The sequence below is a fragment of the Onychomys torridus genome, chromosome X (assembly GCF_903995425.1).
Source record: "Onychomys torridus chromosome X, mOncTor1.1, whole genome shotgun sequence".
Taxonomy (NCBI): Eukaryota; Metazoa; Chordata; class Mammalia; order Rodentia; family Cricetidae; genus Onychomys; species Onychomys torridus.
The window spans coordinates 117,484,050-117,500,559 of NC_050466.1; the positions used below are offsets into that span (position 1 = coordinate 117,484,050).

The window sequence follows — 16,510 nt, forward strand, 5'->3', positions numbered from 1 at the left end:
CACAGGTGTTGTACCACCAATTGACAAGGTATGCCTGCAATTTGTTGTGCTTGACATGATTTCCTACCAATTGCCACTTGTAATTCTGGTTTTTTCACTTTTAAGAGTTGAAAAATATGTGGTTAATTTAAGATGAAGAAATAATCTTCAGAGTGGAATTCTCATACACAATCTGTTGATCCTTTCCCCTCTCCATTCCCTGAACCCCTTGGACTAGGCCCCCTCTTCTCCAAAGTAGCCTCCTTCTGTTTTTCCTTATCTGCCCCCTTCCCTTCCCCCTTCTCCTAAGACCTGTGTTTCCTCTCATTTGCTCTCCTTTCTAGTTTGCAGACATGCCCACACTTGCATACACATATATACACACATAAAAATTAAGAACTAGGATCCACCTATAAGAGAAAATGCTGTATTTGACTCTCTGAATCTAAATTACTTTGCCGAATATAATAAATTTAAGCTCCCCACTATTATGGTTTTTGTTAAATGTTCATGTTGTCAAACTGCCTTCTAAATACTCGTATTTAGTTCTGTGCCCACCCTTCATCAAAGAAACTTCTTATGGTCATGGAAGAAGTTAATGCAGAAACCCACAACCAACCAGAGTGCTAAGAATATGTAAGGTCGGGAGAGAGAGTCGGATGATAGGGGGATGTACAGCAGAAAGATGTCTTCTTGACATGGCATAGCCGTTACATTGATGAACTTATTGCAGCTATGGTTATAAGCACAAGACCCATGGGGAGGGGCCCATGAACTTTCAACCCTCCCTGAGAGACTCTTGCCAGTTAATAGTTGTTGAAAGAGAGATTGACATTTCATTCACTGATGAATAGTGGGTCATAGAAAGAAGTCATGAAAGGAAGGTTTGTTAGAAAGAGGGGTTTCAATGGGAGAGGGAGGGGGGATTAGAAGGAGGTGAAATACCTGTGGTATTGTGTTCTCCGAAATATTGTGTGTTCCCCGAAATAAACTTATCTGGGGTCAGAGAACAGAACGGCCACAATATTAAACATGAGGATAGGCAGTGGTAGCACACGCCTTTAATCCTAGCATTCCAGAGACAGAAATACTTCTGGATCTCTGAGTTCAAGGCCACATTAGAAACAGCCAAGCATGGTGACACTCGCCTTTAATCCCAGGGAATGATGGCAGAAAGTAGAAAGATATATAAAGTGTGAAGAACAGAAACTAGAAGCATTTGGCTGGTTTAGCATTTGGCTGGTTAAGCTTTTAGGCTTTGGAGCAGCACAGTTCAGCTGAGATTCATTTGGATGAGGACTCAGAAGCTTGCAGTCTAAGAAAACAAGACCAGCTGAGGAACTGGCAAGACCTGTTAAGATTCCTGATACATTTTATAATCCACTAAATAAATATATAAAACTGTCAGGATAAAAATCACCAAAATTGCTCTTCCACCCATTTTCCTAAAAATATCATGATTTTATTTTTACTTAAAGCTGAATAAAATTCTACTCTGCATATGTACTACACCTTCTTTATTCATTAATGTGTTAATAGAAATCTAGGCTGGCTCAATTTTCTAGCTATTGTGAATAGTACAGCAGTGAACATGATCATGCCGTTGTCTCTGGGGGTAGTAATGAAGAGTCCTTTGGAGTTTATACCCAGGAAAAACAGCTGGGTCATATGGTGGTTCTGCTTTTAGTTTTTGGAGCAACTGCATTCTAAAATGGCTTTACTAGTTTTACATTACCACCAGCAGTGTATAGGGCTCTTCCCCGTCCCCCCATGTTACTCCTAGTGCGTGTGGTATTTATTTATTTATAGTTTCTGTGTTTATTTATTTTTAGAATAATAATTGATCATGATAGTGTGCCACACACTTTATTCTAAGCCAGAGACAAGCATGGAACAATATTTATATTCTAGCAGAAGATAATAAACCAACAAGTCAAATGTATCACATCTTAAATGGTGATGACTGTTACACAGTAAAGGAAGCAGAGAAGGGAGGTTTGCAGAGATGTGAGACTGTCTGCTGTGACTCATCTGTAGTCACAGCTATTGGCAGGGGGCTGAGGCAGGATGAGTTCAAAGCAGCCTCCGCAGCATATACTGAGATCTCAAAACAGACAAATGAGTCATGGTCATAATCCCAGTACTTGCAATGTGGATACAGAAGGATCTTAAGTTTCAGGCTAGCCTTGGCTGCATATTGAGATTCTAATTTGTGTAAGGCCCTGGTCTTTATTCAGCACTACACAGGAGGGGAAAGTTAAATTATGTATAAATATTACTTTGGGGTTAACAGACTTGAACTTGCATCCCCTAAGGAATAACTATACTCTGAATGATTACATTAATTACTTCCTTTGGAAGAAGTGTCATAGGAACTCATTGAGCTCATTTTGGTTTCAGTGAGATGCTACATACATTGTGTGCTACGGTACATGCCTGTAATCTCAGCACTAGGAAATTAGAGGCAAGGAAGATCAGGAGGTCAAGGCCAACCTTGGCTACATAGCAAGTTTGAGGCCAGCCTAAAAATAGGAGAGGCAGATTAAAAATAAAACAGGAAATGCCATGTAATTATCCAGGTCTTGTGGCACATTATCGATAATCCTAGCACTCAAGGGGCTGAGATGAAAATTGACTTTTTCATGCCAGCCTTTGCTACAGGTTGAGATCTTGACTCAAAGATAAAAAGATAAAAACAAAGGAACACAAAAAGAAGAGATGAGGAATGCCATCTTGTTGTAAATTAGTTATAGAGGGGCTGGAAAACTAGCTCAGCAGTTAAGCACACTGGCTGTACTTGCAGAGGACCCCAATTCAGTTCACAGAACCCAGCCATCTGTAACTTCTGTTCCAGGAGATCTGATGCCTTCTGACCTCTGTGGGTACTAGGCATTCACATGGTGCACATACATATATAAATATATATGCAAGGAAAAACTCATACATATATGATAAATCTAAAAAAAAGTTAAAAATTAGTTATACCTAACAGATATTCTTGTGAAAATACATGACTTGTGGGAAATGAGATTTATTCATTTATCACATAAATGATTATATATGGATACATACACAAAAATATGAAGAGTGAGATTTGTTCCTTTAGCTTGAATATTTTGTATAGTTTTTATTCTCTTTGGGTCTCCCCCTGGCCCAGAAATTAGATGTTTGCATAGGCTTTAGTGGAGGTCATGGGACTTCACAAGGTCAATTCTTTGCAGTGGGTGACATAACTCACAAAGTAGTACAGCTTTACATAGAGTGTGTGTGCAATGCACATAAGCATTGGAGAGCCTCACTTTGGAAATGCTCCTGATGTCTGTAGTCCCTAGTATGTTCTGAATGACAAAGTTCTCTGTGCACAAACGGCACAATTTATACATCAGATAGGGGTACTTCCCTCCCCTTTTTTATTTTTAAATTTTTTTTCAATTTATTCTACTCTCATATATTACATCCCAACTGCAGTTTCCCCTCCCTCTTCCTCTCCCCTCTCCTTCCCCATCTCCCCTCTTCCCCAGATCCACTCCTCCCCCATTTCCCTCCAGAAAAGAGGAGGCCTCCCAGTGACATCAACCAAACATGGGAAAACAGGTTATAATAAGACTAGGAACAAACCCTCATATTAAGGCTGGGCAAGGGGACCCAGTGGGAGGAAAAGGGTCCCAAGAGCAGACTAAAGAGTCAAAGACAGCCCTGTTCCCACTGTTAGTAGTCCCATAACACCAAACTGCACAGTCCCAACATTTTTGCAGAGTGTCTTTCTTGGTCAGTCCCATGCAAGCTCCCTGGTTGTTGGTTCAGTCTCTGTGAAACCCTATGAGCCCAGGTCTGTTGATTCCATGGGTTTTCTTGTCCTTGACCCCTCTGGCTCCTACAATCTTTTCTCCCCTTCTTCTGCAGGGTTCCCTGAATTTGGCTGTGAGTCTCTGCATTTGTTTCTATCAGTTGATGGATGAAGGCTCTCTGAAGACAATTATGCTAGGCTCTTGTCTATGAATATAGCAGAACATTGTTAGGAATCATTTCATTTACTTTTCCCCCCTGCTTCTATGCTAGGTCTAGGTCTCTGGGCTATCCATTCTCTGGTTCCTGGAACTCCAGGCAGTGTCAGGGGAGCATTTATTTTCTAAACATTAGCCGATCTGACTGGGGTGAAAAGGAATCTCAAAGTAGCTCTAATTTCCATTTCTCTTATGGCTAAGGTTGTTAAACACAGTTTCAAGTACTTATAGGTCATTTGTGTTTATTCCTTCGAGAACTATCTGTTCAATGTGTAGCCCTATTGATTAGATGATTAAGGATTTTTTATATTTAATTTTTGCAGCTGGCAGATTTTTTTTTCTGAAGGCTGTCTCTTCACTCTGCTTATAGTTTCTTCTTCTGCAAAGGGCATGCTTAATTTCATAGAATCATATTTGTCACTTTTTGGTATTTTCTGTGATAATAGAGTCCGGTTCAGGAACGCCCTGCCTATGTGTTTATCATTAAGGCCTTCCCTTACGTATGCCTCTAGCAGTGTCAAATTTTCAGGTCTTATGTGAAGACCTTTCAGTTATTTTGATTTTTTTTTTTTTTGTGCAGGGTGTTATGATCTAGTTTTATTTACATGGAAATGCAGTTTTTCCACCATTGTTTGTTAAAGAGGCCTTTTTCTTTAATTGTATATTTTTGAAAGCTTTGTCAATAATTAGATGTTTGTCTGTGTGGGTTTAGGCCTGTATTCTCCATTCTATTTCAATGGTCTTAATGTCTATTTTTATGTAAGTTCAGTGAAGTTTGTTTTTTTTTAATTATTTGACAAATCCTTACACATGTATAATGTATTTGGATTTTTACCTCCCATTACCTTCTCTCATCCCCCCTCACTTGTGTTATACCCCTTCTTTCCAATAAGTTTTCAATCCTACTTTCAAGTATTTTATTATTGTTATTTGGAGGTTTGTTTGTTTGTTTGTTTGTTTTGACCTAGTAAATATAATTGGTGTTGCCTGCACAAGTACAGTTGTGACGCTATTAACCATACTATGGGCATATTAGCAATGGCTATGACATCAAATATAATGACTCTCCCAACCTCAGCAACTAGTTACCACCATAAGTTTTTCAGAGAGCTATGATACTTCATATGCCTCTATTTACTCATCATGAAATGTTTATTGGTCTCCTCTTGTGCCATTCTTCAGTTTGAAGCTATAGCTGCTGTGAGTTCATAGGCTGAAAGTCATATCACATCCAGAAGACAGAAGACAGTGTTCCATGGTGCTTATCCTGCATCTCAGCTTTTATTTCTTTCTACTTCCATTTTTGCAATGTTCCCTGAACCTTGGAAAGGAAACAGACATGCTCCATTTAGAGATGTGTAGTCAACAGTCAGTTATTTCAATTCTTTGACCTGTTACACATCTCTTCATTGTCACCCACTGCAAACAGAAGCCTCTATTTATTTGTTTGTTTATTTAGAGACAAGGTTTCTCTGTGAAGCTCTGACTGTCCTGGAACTCGATCTGTAGACCAGGCGGAACTCACAGATCTGTCTGCCTCTGCCTCCTGAGTGCTGGGATTAAAAGTGTGTGCTACTACTACCTGGCTGAACAGAACGATGAGAAGAGCAGTAATACATGGGTATAAATGTAAAAATTTAGGGCAGATGTGGTTGGTTTATGTCTTTAAACCCAGCACTCCAGAGGCAGAGGCAGGCACATGTCTGTGAGTTTGCCACCAGGCCTGGTCTACATATCAAGTTCCAGACCAGCCAGAGCTACACAGTGAGACTCCGTCTCAAAACAAAACAAAACAAAAATCTGTAAATATTTAGAAATCAGCTTGATAGTATTTATTCAGCAAGACAGCAGTAGAAGTTTCCTCCCTTTGCACTCATGATTTCCTAACTATTGAGCATTGACTAGTATAACAGTACCAGAGATGGATTCCCTCCTGAGAAACAGGCTTAAAAGACATTCAAAGTAGTTCATTACCCAAGTAGCTGTCATTTTGCTATTGCAACCTTAGGTAAATATTTCCTGACATGCCAATAATGTAGATTACAGGGTTCATAGATGCATAAGACCATTCATAACTTTTCATTCTCCAGTAGCCTGAATAGCAGCACCCTTTGGCACTATGAAAGGTAGCTAGCAGGTAAGACACTTTAAGCTCATTGCCATCTTGATTCCTTGAGGTTCTGTGACAAAAATATCATAGTATTGGATGTCTTTAGCAGTAGGAGTTAAATTTGTAGTTCTGGTGAATAACCAAGGGCAATATTTGGGAAATCACTGGGACTCATCTGCACAGAGAGAGTCAGTTACTTGTTTTTGGTTTTTTTCCACCACTGTTTCTCCCATATCCTTATCTCATGTTATATAAGACTATTTCAAAACAAGAAATATGCCAGGCCATAAATGCAAAAGATTCAAGAGATGGCAATAGGAAAAATAAAATGGAAGATTGATATCGATCTGGCAGCAGAGCAATTTCCTTTAGGTTCTGCTGCTACACCATACATTTTATGTAAACAAACATTTACAAGTGCGTCACTAGAGGACTTTTCTTGTAAAGGGAAGTTTAGAATTTGTTGGAATAATTTGGAATTTTTATGCCTAACTCAGTATTGAGAATTCCGCACCCCACCCCCTACTTTTCTACCTTGGGTTCCTCCCCTTTCTAATCAGCCCACTTCACAGTGGGCTATGGAGTTTAGTGACGAACGTGTAAACACTAGAATTGTTTGCTATCCTTCCGCACGGCCAAGCCACAGCCTTTTCCTTGACTATATGCATTCCGTGACAACGGAAAGACATGGTGAGCTTGATGAGAGGCATTCCTAAGAGGGAAGCTAATACAGACATTTGGTAATAATCTGCTTTCTCAGTGTTTACGCTCTTTTCCCTAGTTTGGCACCAGAATCTTAGTGTCGCAGTGTGGGAGAAACGGTGCAATCTATGAATGGCAGTAGTATCACTCCACTTCCCTAAGCCGGATCTCCTTTAACAACTCTAGCCCCTCCCTCTGCGGGCTTCCGTAACTTGACGTAGCCGCGCCTAGTGCGTCCCGGCGGATGTGGGTGGATGTTGTTTAGTCGCTTCCAGAGGGTTCCCGAGGAGTCTTCGGCACCTGGGAGAGAAGGGAGTGCCGATAGGTGAGAGTAGTTTGCTAACCATGGCCCTTTATGTGGTAAAGTAAGCATTTTGTCCTAAGTCGCAAGTGCTCGGCCAGCCCCTAAATACAGTCGCCGCCATTGTCTCTGCTCTCTGAACCTGACTGCCGATTGCGTTTGCCTGCCTCCTTTCTGTGAGGCGAGACACGCAAATAAAACAGCCTCCGATTCAAGCGGAACAGGTTAGTAAGAAGGAGGGCATTGCTTGGGGCTGTGAATGCAGGTTCTGAGATTGGTGCGGGGTATGTGACCTGGTTTTAGGAGGTAGGTGTTGAAAAAAGAGAACGAGACTAGGGGAATGATTAAAAAGCTATCTACGTTTCCATAAACTCGCCTCACTTCCGACTACGTTTGGGAAGGGAGATGGATGTAATGGCATCATGCGGAGATGGCGTACTTGTCAGAGGAGGCAGGGCTGCCATTGCTGGTTAGGACAATTGTCTGAGGAGCCTTGAGAATCAGGGAGGGAGTGTACAAAGAGGTTTTAAATGTGGGGAAATTTAAGTCTTGAAATCGAAGATTGTTTCATGTTCTGGTTACTTATCAGACCATTAATCACATCTTGCTCACTCTTTTGATTTGGGGCTATCAAACATTTATTTGTAGATGTGCTGCCAGTTTACATTCTCGACGTTTCAGGGCATCAGATCAAAAGGGGAGGGGAGAAGATAAACAAAATTGACCCGGTTTCTGTATAGTGGGAAAAACTCCAGCTATGTTACAAAACGCGATAGGTTTGTGGGGAGGAGAAATACTCATAAGAACTTGTAAGAAAGTTGAAAATGATACTATTCATTATTTTCCCAGCTTCCTGTTATTGTCAGGCGTTCATCCCTACTGACACCACTACGACCGTGCAGGGATGGTTTAGTTGTCTTCATGGAAAATTTCAAGCTTTAAGAACATAGCAGAGGAATGTGGAGATTTGGGGGTGGCATCTGACGGTGGCAGAAGAAAGGGAATCCAAGAACTCTTGGCCGAACAAGTATCTATATCCAGAAAGTGTTCATTCCTTAGGTGCTGTTTTCTAAGTTAGACTCATTACCTATGTTCTCCAGTTTGTGGATTTCCCTTGGTAGACATAGGTTTGTATAACTGTTGACTGCTGGAAACCCAACTTGAAGCTAGGAAATGATGAAGCTTCACAGGTTGGTGTGAAGCTAGAGACACAAGGGCCACTTAGACTAGAAAATTACATCCTTCTGTTTTGTCAGTTTATCAGTGACCCCTACTTGGTCTGTGGAGTCTTAGGAGTCTTAGAATACTTTGGAGATAGATACAGGATACAGGTATTTCCCTTTTGTGCCCTCTTCCTTGCCCTCCTCTAACACTTCGTTATTATCTAATCTTCAACTAGGGAATTACCAGAACAATCACTGAAGAGGAAAATGGTGGGCCATAAGGGAGGAGGAGGAACACCTTTGAAGATGAGTAATGGGAGGAGAGAGGAAGACCAGGAAGGGAAAAGCTGGACAAACCAAGGTCTGTATCCCAAGAGCTTAGGTTCTCTGTCCTCTTTGTCTGTCTGTAGGTCTCCCAGATTGCTGCAGGACTTGTCGCGAGTGGAAGCAAAGAAAGGAGGAGAAAACTACTTCACATCAGTGCAGGTTAGTAGAACAATGGGGTCTCCTTGAGGACGGCATAGTAAAGATTTGTTGGCTCCACCCCAGGTCAGGAAACAGCCTAGGGATTCTACAGCCTCTCGTGTCCATCCTTACTACTGTTGGGAAAGACAGTTGGTAGCCCATGGAGGTGTAGACAGTGGGTGAAATGAACGAAGGAGTTTGCTAGTTGTCTACTTCTCTCCTATGGAGCACTGAATTTTCCATGTATAAATCTCTCTCTGTGCTAATCAGCATGAGGAAAAAAAAACATTGGAAGAGACTTAAAGCCCCATTTCCTTCCTCCACCCCTAGGTCCAACTTCAGTGACAGATCTGGTGGCCTTGGAGTGGCTGAAGACCACCACCCTCCACAGGCCTGCGCCCAAGCACAGCTATCCTCCTTTATCTTGAGTGAGCTTCCTCAGCATGCTGTCTATATCATTGGCTGAAACTGTAGTTGGAAAGGGAGCCGAATGACTGCTGGACTTTATATGAAAACACCAACTTGGGGCTGACTTTCAGGCAAGGCTGAGATAGGGGCATATTGTTTGACTTTGCCTTTGTCTTGAACCATGATCGGCTCTAAAAGTAAAGGGAAAGCTAGAGAAGAGTCTGGGGCTACCTTAAAACCTGGAAGCAAAGGCCATGCCAGTGCTAAAGGAAAAGCCAAGAGTCAGACTAAGAAAGTGGTTGAGGCAGAACCAAAAGAAGAATTGAGGAACCAGGCTGAGGCTAGAGGTGGAGCAGTGGCCAGGAGACAGACAGTGACTCACACTGAGCCTGAGACTGTGACATGGAAAGTGAAAAAAAAGAAAGACAAGACAAATACTAGAGTCAATGCTCAGACTAAGACAGAGCTGGCAGAGCCTGGGCTAGTGCCTCACACCAAGGCAGATGCTTCTTCCATGTCTGTGGTCGTTACTGTAACCAAGTCCGAAGTCAAGGTTGACGCTGGTATTGAGGCATCTGTCAAGTGCTCTGCCAAGGCTAGAGATAAGGGCAGTACGAAGCACAGATCTGAGGTAAAAAAAGAGACCTGTGTCCGATCCGGGGCTGGGGACAAAGCGAGTATTGTCCTCAATACCACTGATGAGGGTGAAGAATATGTGTGCTCCTGGTTTTGGACTGGAGAAGAGCCTAGTGTAGGGTCCTGGTTCTGGCCTGAAGAAGAATATCCTCTTCAAGTTTATCAGCCCCCACCTAAGGTTGAGGAAGAACCCGAACCCCCAGAGGACACATTCGACTTTACTTTAAAAAAAAAAGCAGCAGCATGGGCAAGGGGCAGGTTTATTGTCCTGGTCCCAGTTGAGGAAGGTGAGAAATGTTTACCCCCAGAAGGAAACTGGACTCTGGTTGCGACCTTAATTGAAACTCCTCTGGGTATTCGACCATTGACCAAGATTCCACCTTTTGAAGGACCTTACTTCCAGACTTTAGCTGAAGTAAAAGAGCAAATCCGGGAAAGAGAAAAGTATGGACCCAATCCGAAGGCCTGCCGCTGTAAATCGCGTACCTTTAGTTTAGAGCCTGTAGAGTTTGATAAGCTTGTTGCCCTCCTTAGGTTAACTAGAGATCCTTTTATTCATGAGATAGCTACAATGATAATGGGCATCAGTCCCGCTTACCCGTTTACTCAAGATATCGTTCATGATGTTGGTATTACTGTTATGATTGAAAATTTTGTCAATAATCCAAATGCTAAAAGATACCCTAAAAATTTAAATGTGAGTGTCAGCACTGACACCTCTGGAGAAGCAAAAGAGGATGAAGCACATGTAAATAAAGTTTGTAGGGACATACTCTCTTGTCCTCTGAACTGTTCTGTACAAGTGGAGGAGCTCAAACTGTTAGCAAGCTTGAGTATGAAATTCGAGTATCACCACGTGATTGTCAATTATGTTCGCTATTTCATCACATTGTTAAACAAAGGAAGTGTCAAAATCAAGTTTCAAGTTCTAAGAGTTATTTTGTGTTTGTCAAAAAATCAAGCCAATACAAGAGAACTGATCAGTGCCGAAGTATTGTCCTCACTGGTTGCTCACTTTCACAAGAATGAGTCAAAGGCTAATATTCTTCATATCATTGAAATATTTGAGAATATAAATTTCCAGTTCAAAAAAAGGGCAAAGCTATTTACCAAGGAAATGTTCACTAAATCTGAACTTATTTCCATATTCCACGAGGCAAAAGAGTTTGACCAGAAACTCCAAGACTTAGCAGACCATAGTGACCCTGATGTGAGAGATAAAGTTATCCGATTAATACTCAAACTCTGAACAGCTGTATGTTCTCACAAAAACCTTGAGCACTGTTTGTCTTTCCAATATAAATCTAATGCATATTATAATTATAAATTTGATACTTATGCTCTCTATGTTGAGGGAAGCAATTTTATGGATGCTAGTCATCTTGAGAGATTGAACACTTGCTGGTTTTTATTGTGCTATATATAATATAAATTGAGGTATTTTTGGTATCTGTAATGTAACCTGGTACTGAACCTATTCATCCTAAATAAGCTATATTTCTGTGCATTATATTGATATGAGTGTATTTTCGTATTCCATTTGCGTGTTTTTAATAAAGCTGCATGCTAAACCTGATGAAAACATTGTCCCAATTCTTCAGTTGAAATGTAGTCACAGATGAACGATATAAAGATTGCCACGATCACTGTATATCCAGTTTCCATTGGGGTGGCACAAATGGGTTCATAAATTGGCAGATCTTTTAGTTTCAACATGTTCAGGAAATACAATAAATCATGCCGCGACCAAGACCATGCTTTTGGCTGTCTGGAGGTTGTAGATGGCAGGGTTTCAAGAGAGGAACCATACTCTATCCTGACAGCTCTGGGGAAGTGGGTGATGACAGATGTAGGAGGAGAATACAGATGCCTTCATGCTCCTGAGTCCAAGAACTTGTACTAACCCTTTCACATCTGATGTCTCACCAGGATGCCTTGAAGTTTTCAATCCCCAAGAGAGTTTCTGCTTCTCAGCCAGTTCAGTTAAATTATGGGCAATTGTGGGAAGTACAGTTCTAAAGGGACACAGCCACATTGTATCCTTATTAGCAACCTCTCTGTCCAGGAATACCAGATTTACTACTTCCAATGAGGTTTTCTATCCCTGCAGTCCTGAGCCTCAGAGGAGGGCTTGGGATCACCTACAGAAACTGATTATTAATATCACTTCTTCAACTTTGGTGGTTGTTCTCATCCTTGCTTTTGTTTTCTGGCCAATACATTTGACTTGGTCATTTTTACCTATTGTTGATGGCAGCCCCTTGGTTGTGCTGATTCTTAAGGGTCAGGGCATGGTTGTATGTGTGACACAACCACAGAATATCAAAGTCCTTTAGTGTGTAGTTAGTAAGAAATTAATTTCCCTATTCTCACTGTCCTGCTTCTTTTCAGTTTACTGTTTGAAGCCATGTTAATTCTACCTCCACTTCCTGTTTATGTAGCAAAAGCTTGGTTCAGAGCAGAGGGTTGTGGTACAGAACAACAGGTATAGATTGGGATCTGATACTGTCTGCCTGTCTTACTCCCCAAATCCTTGGTTACTGTTATTCTCAATTTATTGTCCCAAACTGGGAATGATAGAGATGATGATCTCTGGAGGAGTGTGTGGGTGTGGGTGTGTGTGACACGTGTGTGTACACAAATGTGACTGTGATCTTTCTTTTGACCCACCTTTTCCAGACTTTTCATGTATTTGAGGAAAGTCTTAATAAAAAAAATAGCAACATGCTGGACTGTATTCTAAGTTTTAACCGCTAGTCCTGGTTTAATTTCTATGGAGGTCAGATGTGAACCTATTTTTCATATTCCTAGAAATAAAAATGAAGAATAATTGTCCATATTTGTGAAGTAGGAGGGGGAAAGCAGTGGGCTTTTTTCTTGCAATGTGCCACTTTAGAAGATTTTTGAAGTTCTATGTAACTGTTTTTAATCCACAGATGTCCCCTAGCCTATTATACCAGCTGTGATTACTTATCTCAGTGGAGCTCTTCACAGTGCAATCGGACCAAATCCTTTGGAAACATTCTATATCTCAAATGCCCTGTGGAGTACACAATCAGTTGATGGCCTGGAATTTTCCAGTATCAGCTAAGGAGAAGGGTGAGTTTGGGATATGTGTATATATTGGTGCCAAAAAGAGAAATCAGTCTTCCTGCCTGAGTGGTAATTTTAAAAGTCAAAAATCATCTCCTCTAAGTTTCTGACATGTCATCTATTGGTGTACACTTTAGTTGTTCTCACAGTTGGGCTATTATGACCAGTGCTGCAATGAACATTGGCGTACAGGTACCTGTTGGAGTCCCCAGTTTCTTTTGCATATACACTTAGAAGTGAAATTGCTTGGCAACACGATGATAATTCTGTTTAGGTTCTGAGGAATTACCAAACTGATTTCCACACTGGATATACCATTTTGCATTCCTGTCATCAATATATGATCATTTGAATGTGTCTACATCTTTTAAAATACTTGTTATTTTCCTCTACCTTTTAAGTTTTAAATAGATACATAAATACATGAATTTCTATTTTAATGGACTAACATGCTGTATTTTTGTATATGTATAGCGTTTGTACTTTTCAAATGAGGTTTCAAATCTGAAGGATTTATCTTTTCTTTCTGCTAAAAACTTTAAAAGTCTTCCAGGTTTTTGAAATATAGTGCATTATTGTTATTTATAGCTACCTTCCCATATAGGAATATACCAGAACTTCTTGTTCCTAATGAAACTTAGTAACTACTTTCCCCCATACTCTCCCTAGCCTTTTATAACAATAATTCTACTCTCAACTTCCTTGAGAGCAACCTTTTTAGATTGCATATATGTGTCGATGATAAGACATTTGTCCTCTGTGCCTGGTTTATTTCACTTAACACACTGATCTCCAGTTCCAGCCCTGTTGTTAGGAATGGCAGAATGACTTTTATGACTGAATAATATTTTATCCTGTACATAAACCACAACTTTATCCATTCATCAATTTTTGAATACTTGGGTTTTTTTTCTATTTCTTAACTATTGTGAATTACAGTACTGCATTGAGTATGTGAGTGCAGATGACTTATTAGCATGCTAATTTAATTTCCTTTGTAAATATTCCTAATAGTGAGATTCCTAGGTCATATGGTAGTTCTATTTATATATTTTTAGGATCCTCCATGCTGTTTTTCATACTGTGTATATTAACTTGCATTCTCATGAACAGAGTGAAATATTTTTTTCTCCATAGTCTCACTAGCACATCTTACCTTTAAGCTTTTTGATAATAGCGATGCTCATTGGTGTAAGGTGGCATCTCATTATGCTTGCAATTATTGCTAAAAGTTAGTGGTGTGGAGCATATTTTTCATGTACCTATTGTCCACTTGTATGTTTGTCTTCTTTTGGTAAATGCCTATTCAGATATATTTGTTCATTTTTAAATGTGATTATTTGGAGGATTTTCTGAGCTTTTTACAGTTCTTAAAATAGTCTGCATATCAGACCCTTGCCAGATGTGTGAATTGCAAGTATTTCTGCCATTTCTTAGGCTATCTCTGCATTCTGTTGTTTCCTATATTGTGCAGAAACTTTAGTGTAATGTAACCCCATTTTATTTCTTGTGCTTTTATGATCCTTCCTGGAATTTCCTGTCAGTTCCAATGTTGTAAAGCATTTTTCTACTTTTCTTCTACTAGTTTCATCATTTTAGGTCATACACATAGTCCTGTAATATATTTTGAATTGCTTTTTTGTTGGTGAGAGATAGTTGAGGTTTATAATTTTCAAGAGATTCTTCTGTCTGTGGCTATCAAATTTTCCCAGCATCATTTATTACAAAGACTGTTCTTTCTCCATTATGTGCTCTTAGCAACTTTGTTGAAAAAGAGTCAATTGTAGATGCACAGGTTTATTTCTAGACTTCATTATTTGGAGTTGTTCTGCGAATACTTTTTTATGTCATACCATGCTAATATTTTAAAAAATCAATTTAGATTTGCAGTTGTTTTGAAGTCAGGAATTATAGTTCCTCCTATTTTTTTATTTCTATTCAACATACATTTGGACTTTTGTGGTTTCATGTGATTTTTATTACTGCTTCTTTCTAGTTCTGTATAGAGCATCTGTAGTATTCTTATAGGGTTTGAATCAGATTTGTGATCACTTTTGCTAGTACTTTTTAACAGTGTTGATTTTTCCAATCCATAAACACAGGCATCTTCTCATATTTTTACATCCTTCCCAATTTCTTTCATCAGTGTTTTATACATCTTACTATAGAGATCTTTTACATATTAGGTTAAATTTATTTTTAATATTTTACTTTTGTAGGTATTGTAAATGGAACTGCTTTCTTGTTTTTTATTTCAGGTAATTTTTGCATGCTAATTTTATATTCTTCAACTTTGCAGAATGTACTCGCTCATTCTAATAGTTTTTGTTTGTTTGTTTTTTTGTTTTTGGTGATTTTCTCTTTGTAAGATCATGTTATCTCCAAACAGCAACAGTTTGACTTCTTTTTCAACCTGAATGAATGTTTATTTCTCTGTCCTTATTGCTCTTGCACATATATCTAGCACTGTATTGAATAAAAGTAGTGAAAGAAAATATCTCTCTCTCTCTTGTTCTCGGACTTTGAAAGAAGTCTTTTCAGCTTGTTCCCTTGACCTTAATGTTAGCTATCATCGTATTATAAAGGTCTTATTATGTTGTAGTATATTCCTTCTAGTCCCATTTTTTCAGTTCTATTATCATGAAAGGGTGTTGAATTTTATCAAATGTATTTTCCACATTGATGTGATCCTATGGTTTACAGTCCTTCATTTTGTTGATGTGGTTTTTCATTTTATTAATTTGAATACATTGAACCATCTTGCATTTGTGGAATGAGTCACACTTGGTCATAGTAAATATGCTGTAAAGTTGAATTTGCTGCTCTTCTGTTGAGAATTTTTTCATCTGTATTGATCAATCATATATTGGCCTGTAGTTTTGTCTGTGTGTTACCGTCTGGATAATGCTGACCTCATGGACATGGGTTTAAGCCTGTAGAAAGCCTTTGTTAGCCAGCTGGTGACTACACTGGGTATTCCAGATCCCAGTATAGCACTGAACCTTTCTCAGGGTGAACTTTTAAGCACAAAAACCATGTTCTCGGTTGACATACTTCAGTTAACAAGAACAGTTAGCCAGAAGCAGAATTACAGAAGCAAAAAAGCAAGGTACATTTAGAGACTGTCCCAGAACTTTGGACTTTGATGAATTAGGTCTTTGTTTTCATTTTGGCAGGTGGTGCTGTCTACATGCTGAGTTTTATGGCCTGAATGGTACTTCCACCATGGAGTCAGTTGTGCTAAAATCTGGGGCCTACTAAGGTCTGGGACTCTGTTACTTTCTCCACATATTACTTTCCCCACTAGTCTTAGTGAATGAGTCAAATTGTGGCCCCCTCCTGCTTTAAAGAGGTATAGTTGGTCCTAGGGGTCATTAATTTTACTGAATTGATACATAATTGACCATATAGATTCAGATCCAGGGTCCTGCTATTAATCCAATCAGAATGAGTACTAAAAGTTCAGCCAGTGCTGGTAGTAGAGTAGTTAGTCAGGGGGACCAAGAAAATAGAGACTGCTACTACTTATTTGATTTATATCTTTGTCTCTTTCTCTCCTCCAACTCTGGCAATATTTTTTCTTGTTACTCCTGATCAATTAGCATAGAAACAGCAGGTTTCTCCCAAAGCCATACATAGTTTCCTTTAT

The 16,510-nt window shown here is 39.6% G+C and overlaps 1 protein-coding gene across 1 annotated transcript; it reads left to right on the forward strand.

The window, feature by feature from the left end:
• The first annotated feature begins 8,678 nt into the window (after positions 1 to 8,678).
• Positions 8,679 to 11,344, forward strand: Armcx5 (armadillo repeat containing X-linked 5). Its single transcript, XM_036174048.1, has 2 exons — positions 8,679 to 8,745; positions 9,055 to 11,344. Exon 2 carries the CDS (start codon positions 9,314 to 9,316, stop codon positions 11,015 to 11,017), a length of 1,704 nt encoding a protein of 567 aa, XP_036029941.1. The 5' UTR covers positions 8,679 to 8,745; positions 9,055 to 9,313; the 3' UTR covers positions 11,018 to 11,344.
• The last annotated feature ends 5,166 nt before the right edge of the window (positions 11,345 to 16,510 follow it).